Here is a 5,656-nt window from a genome sequence, read left to right as displayed (position 1 = left end):
GACCTAACGAGCAGAACAGTGACTTGGTATCCGTCAGAGGCCCTGGGGCTCTGTTCGTGGACTGTGACCTAACGAGCAGAACAGTGACTTGGTATCCGTCAGAGGCCCTGGGGCTCTGTTCGTGGACTGTGACCTAACGAGCAGAACAGTGACTTGGTATCCGTCAGAGGCCCTGGGGCTCTGTTCGTGGACTGTGACCTAACGAGCAGAACAGTGACTTGGTATCCGTCAGAGGCCCTGGGGCTCTGTTCGTGGACTGTGACCTAACGAGCAGAACAGTGACTTGGTATCCGTCAGAGGCCAGGGGCTCTGATCCTACGGCCAGGTGACCGTGACAGCGGTTGTGTATTTCTAACAGAATGTGTGCTGGCCCTGGGGTCTGCGACATGGCCTCCTGCTACCAGCCCTACGGCCAGCTGCGGCAGGAGCACTACGGCAAGGGGCCGTACTACTAGCATGGTGCCCCCCCCTCCCCCCCCCTCCAACGATTAACGTCTCCACAAAGCCTTTGCCCTAAGAGAGGGTTACCCTCTTAGGGCAAAGCAGTAGCCCAACACTACAACCATCTGCAGGGCAAGGGAGAGCTCCCCATGACCCCGGGGAAGAACAGATGAGCTGTGTGTGTGGAGAGAAGCGCACCAGGGCAGGGCTTTAGCAGGTTCAGCAGCAGTCCGTCCTCAAGGTCAGTGGTTCCCAAACCATTCACCCCTGAAATGAATTAGGGCCAAAAAAAACCTTGCCTCAACCGACCTACACTCAGGACGTTCACACACACACACACACGCACACAGGCATACATTATTGTGTCTCATTGTGTCTTTTCGGTGGTCCCTGTTTTACCACCGAGCACAAGCCAGCGCTCGTTGTTCTTTACGCCTCGTGCCCACTGCACCGTCAGTCAACGGACGTGGGAAGGCGTGGCTGACGGATGGGGGAGTAGTCTTTGCAGATGCATCCGTCAGCCAATCAAATCGCTTCGCCGGGTTCTTCCCGCTTCTTCCTGCTTGTTGCGAGGCAAGATGACCCGCTTTCCCGCTTTCCAGTATCGTCAGAGCCCGAGTCGCGTCACAGTGCTTAAATTTGCATACGCGATCTGATTGGATGACGGAACCGTCGCTGCCGAAAAAGTTGAACATTTTTCAACTTTCTGACGGTGGCGAACGCTCCAACTGAACGGACGGATCCACAATGCATTGCACGTCCGTCCCCATTCAGAGTCAATGGGCAACGGTCAACTGACGGAGGTAGTGGGCACGGGGCGTGACTCTGATGATGCAGAGAGAGACGCAATAGGGAGGGACGGAGACATTCCTGTTAGAAGGGCTCATTTCTTGAACCTTTAAACTCTTTGTGTCGTGCATGTTGGTGCTAAGATTCTTGATACCTCACTGTTTTCTTCTGCTTTTTTGTCGTTTTTTTGGCATGAATCTATGATTAGCTTATAACTGTTAAAGAGATAACACATCTGGTGTGTGTGTGTGTGTGTGTGTGTGTGTGTGTGTGTGTGTGTGTGTGTGTGTGTGTGTGTGTGTGTGTGTGTGTGTGTGTGTGTGTGTGTGTGTGTGTGTGTGTGTGTACATGCATCAGAGCAGATCAGAGAAGTGTCCACTCTTCAGCCTCTCCCCATTAGTGTTGAATCACCCCCCTGCTCTGCTATTGCGTAACTCTCCGGGGTTGGTCGTAACAAGTCATGTTCAAGCCAATGCCACTGCCTCTAGTTAAAATCACCAGACTCATTACAATATACATCTTAAACTAAATCCAGCAAGCCATGTTATGATTATTAATTATGATTATCATCCAAATGTATTGTAATGCCAAACAGTCTTGTTATGTTTACCGCGTTGGGGTCAGCATGTACCAGTAAACTGTAGTATTTGTATGTAAAGTGCTAAACAAACAATCCTGTATATTACATCATCATCAATATTTGACTTTGTAAAGTAAGAGTATAAAACACATTAAGTCCAGGCCAAGCTTCTGTTCAGTATCGGTGGCAGAATCATCGTATGGGCGAGAGGTGTCCATTTATGGCTGCGTGATGTAAATGGGAGGATATCTCAGTTCCTCTTAAGGCCATTGTCTTAAACCTCATATCTATGCTAAACACCCACAGCTCTTCACTCATCCACTCCTCGACATACGGAAATCAACATTGGTGAGTTATTTTGTTTAAGAAGAATCTTTTCAAAGCCAAATTAAGTTCTCCCTTTACTCTAAAATGACTAGACGGTGGCCCGTCCACCTCCAGCATTATGTCATTATTATTATCAATCAATTATTAGCATTTGTAATTATGTTAAAGAATGGAGAAGACAAATTCAAGCTGCAATTACAACCAGTCAAATAATGAGTATATATTGGCGATATATTGTTGCACTTCTTATGACAAATGTACTTATGTAAGTCGCTTTGGATAAAAGCGTCGGCTAAATGCCCTAAATGTGAATGTAAATGAGTAAAAAACCTGATTTGGGCAAAGAAAAGATCCTTAATTGTATTCACAGTGTGTGTTATAACTATATACCTGCAGTCAGAGAAGCAATATGTTTGATACCTGAAAGCTGTCACTGTAGAGCTCTCAGCTATTGTCTTGCTTATCATATTAATAATATGTTCAATATTTCTCATATTATATTAGAACTGATTTTTATAGATTATCACATGTTAATCGTTTGTCAAGTGTTTTTATGCCTTTTGTTCTTTTAACTGCAAAATATTAGTTCCAGACCATTAAAGCATAAAAGTGTTTTAATTGTGTTGTCATTTGAAGCTTCACTTCAGAGCAACTTATGCATGATGGGCACAGCCTTCCATCTCAAATGCATATCACCCATTTAAATGAATATATCGATTTGCACAGCATTTAATCATATGAGACTTATTAATATGTTTTTCCATCTACCACAGGTTTAAGCAATAACCATGGCGGATGAGCAGGATTACCATTACTATGATGCGTTTAACGACAGTGAAACCACAAGCTATCCAGATTATGTGGATAACGAGCACGTCGAACTCTGCTCTGCATCAAACGTCAACCAATTGGGCTCGGCCATCATTCCTTATTTCTACTACATCAACTTCCTTCTGAGTTACTTGGGCAACTGGCTTGTTTTGTTCATCATCGTCAAGTTTGAGAAGGTCAACAGCGTCACTAACATCTTCCTCATCAATCTGGTCACCTCTAACATCCTGTTTGCATCCAGCTTCCCCTTCCTGGCCAAATACCATTCCTCAGAGTGGATCTTCGGCACGGTGCTTTGCAAGTTGGTCAGCAGTGCCCATCTGATCGGTTTCTACAGTTCCATCCTCTTCCTCACCCTGATGACCTTTGACCGCTACCTGGCCGTGGTGCACGCGGTGTCCGCTGCCAAGAGCAGGAAGAGGGCGTACGCCATCGGGGCGTCCTTGATCGTTTGGTTCATCAGTGTGCTGGCCAGTCTCAATGAGCTGGTGTTCAAAGGCGTGCGGGAGCACAGCGAGCACGGCCTGATGTGTGAGGAGACAGGATACCACGCCGACGTCGTCGAACAGTGGAATCAGGTCAGCTACTACATGCAGTTCCTCCTCTTCTTCCTGCTACCCCTCTTCATGGTGATGTACTGCTACACCTGTATCACCGTGCGGATCATGTCCACTCGCATGAGGGAGAAATGGCGCTCGGTGAAGCTGATATTCATCATCATGTTCACCTTCTTCGTTTGCTGGACTCCCTATAACATCGTGATCCTGCTGAAGGCCATTCAGATCTCCACAGCCGACGATGCAAACCGGAAGTGCGATCAGGTTGAGGCGTTGAACTATGCGTTGTACGTGACCAGAAACATAGCGTTCTTGTATTGTTGCATCAGCCCCATGTTCTACTCCTTTGTGGGTAAGCGGTTTCAGAATCACTTCAGGAAGCTGTTGTCGAAGAACATGCCTTGTCTGGCACGTCACTTCAGACCCGCTAGTCTGAGCAGCAAGTCCATCTCAGGAAGGACGTCCCACACAAACGACTTTTAACATGCGGGAGACAATTTACTTTGGTTGAATTAGACAATTGAATGGGAAAATAGATGATTAAATTTTAAGTTTTACATTTAAATGTAGTCATTTAGCATATACCTTATGAATGAATATCTAATAAGTAATTGCAATTATGTAGTGTTCTTTTTTTAAGGCACTTAAAGCGCTTTAATCAGTTAGTTAGTTTATTAGTTGTCCCCTTAGGGACATTTTTTTTCAGTTTCCTTCCGTCATTTCCCAAATAGTGAGTTTGTGGTTGAGAATAACACCTCATATTAACGAGGCTGAGAACAATCTAAGTTTGTATTGTTTTTAGAGAAGTTAGGTTAGGTTCTCGAAGGATGAAAAATCACAAGAGGAAGTGTAGAATAACTGAGTTGTTCGGCCGTCAACTAGCTTTGTCATGACAGCATTTTAACCACTTTTGCTTGAAATATAATTATAAAGAGAGAATATAATAGATATTGAATTTAGAATTCCTGCATTTTTACTTTTATGTTGTAAAACCATTTTGTGTAGCATAAGCGTGGTTGTGTTTCTACTGTTATTTCATTTTAGCTGTAGAACATGTGTAACAAATGAAGATAAAGCGTCGTTTGGATGGTTTGCGCTGCTCTTCCTAACAGCAGTGGTCGATCCCCGGCCAGTAGAGTCGATGCGCTACCGAAGGCGGAGCTACTGCAACTCCACCGTCTACCGTCACTCTTCCACCACTTGGGTGTGGAAAATATATGTCGACATATATATGTTTAAGAAAAATCTCCAGCTCTTCTTTTTATATCGTAGCTCTTAAAAATGCTACGACGGCTGCTTTGCTTTTTTCCTTTTTTTAAGATGTGTGATTGGGAAGCAATATTTGGGGTTCATCTTCATTGTTGAAAGTATAAAGTATCAAATAAATGTAATGTAGTGAATACATTTTTTTATTTTCTTGAGGTTAATTTTCCTAATTTTCTTATTTCTTAAATACTCTTGGACAAATGTGTTATTGCAGAGAGATACCCCTAAGTTGTGAACTGTGCCAGAACCGTTTTTTTTTTTATATATGTAAAAAAAACGGTTCTGGCACAGTTCACAACTTAGGGGTATCTCTCTCTCTCTCTCTCTCTCTCTCTCTCTCTCTCTCTCTCTCTCTCTCTCTCTCTCTCTCTCTCTCTCTCTCTCTCTCTCTCTCTCTCTCTCTCTCTCTCTCTCTCTCTCTCTCTCTCTCTCTCTCTCTCTCTCTCTCTCTCTCTCTCTCTCTCTCTCTCTCTCTCTCTCTATATATATATATATAATGTAGTGCCGGAGGAAAAGGAGGACGTAGGCAACGTAATAATAACCGTTTAAAGAAACAGAGCACAACAATCACTCACAGCGCATTGCTAGAACAACTCGTGCAACCGCATCAACAGATATAGATCCCGTGACTCATAGCCGGTTCCCTCCCACTCGATCAGTAAGAGGGGAACACGAACCCATAATGTAGTCACTACACCATGGTTATTATAAAATTTAATTTGCAGCAAAGGCCAAGATTATGGTTTTAAGCTCGAAGGTCCCCATATTTGGGGACTCTCGATCACTCTCGCAGCAAAATGCCTACAACACTGCCCTTATTATGTCGAAATAGTCATACTGCACGTCAAATTAAACACGAGAAACT

The 5,656-nt window shown here is 44.2% G+C and overlaps 1 protein-coding gene across 1 annotated transcript; it reads left to right on the top strand.

Moving 5' to 3' along the window:
* Nucleotides 1–2,110: 2,110 nt before the first annotated feature.
* LOC115549301 (C-C chemokine receptor type 3-like) lies at nt 2,111–4,927 on the top strand. The gene is made up of 2 exons (XM_030364436.1): nt 2,111–2,158; nt 2,911–4,927. Exon 2 carries the CDS (start codon nt 2,926–2,928, stop codon nt 4,006–4,008), a length of 1,083 nt encoding a protein of 360 aa, XP_030220296.1. The 5' UTR covers nt 2,111–2,158; nt 2,911–2,925; the 3' UTR covers nt 4,009–4,927.
* Nucleotides 4,928–5,656: the final 729 nt, after the last annotated feature.

This window comes from Gadus morhua, chromosome 8, assembly GCF_902167405.1.
Source record: "Gadus morhua chromosome 8, gadMor3.0, whole genome shotgun sequence".
Classification (NCBI taxonomy): Eukaryota; Metazoa; Chordata; class Actinopteri; order Gadiformes; family Gadidae; genus Gadus; species Gadus morhua.
The sequence above is the reverse complement of the archived record's forward strand: the minus strand, read 5'-3'. Positions and strand labels throughout refer to the sequence as shown.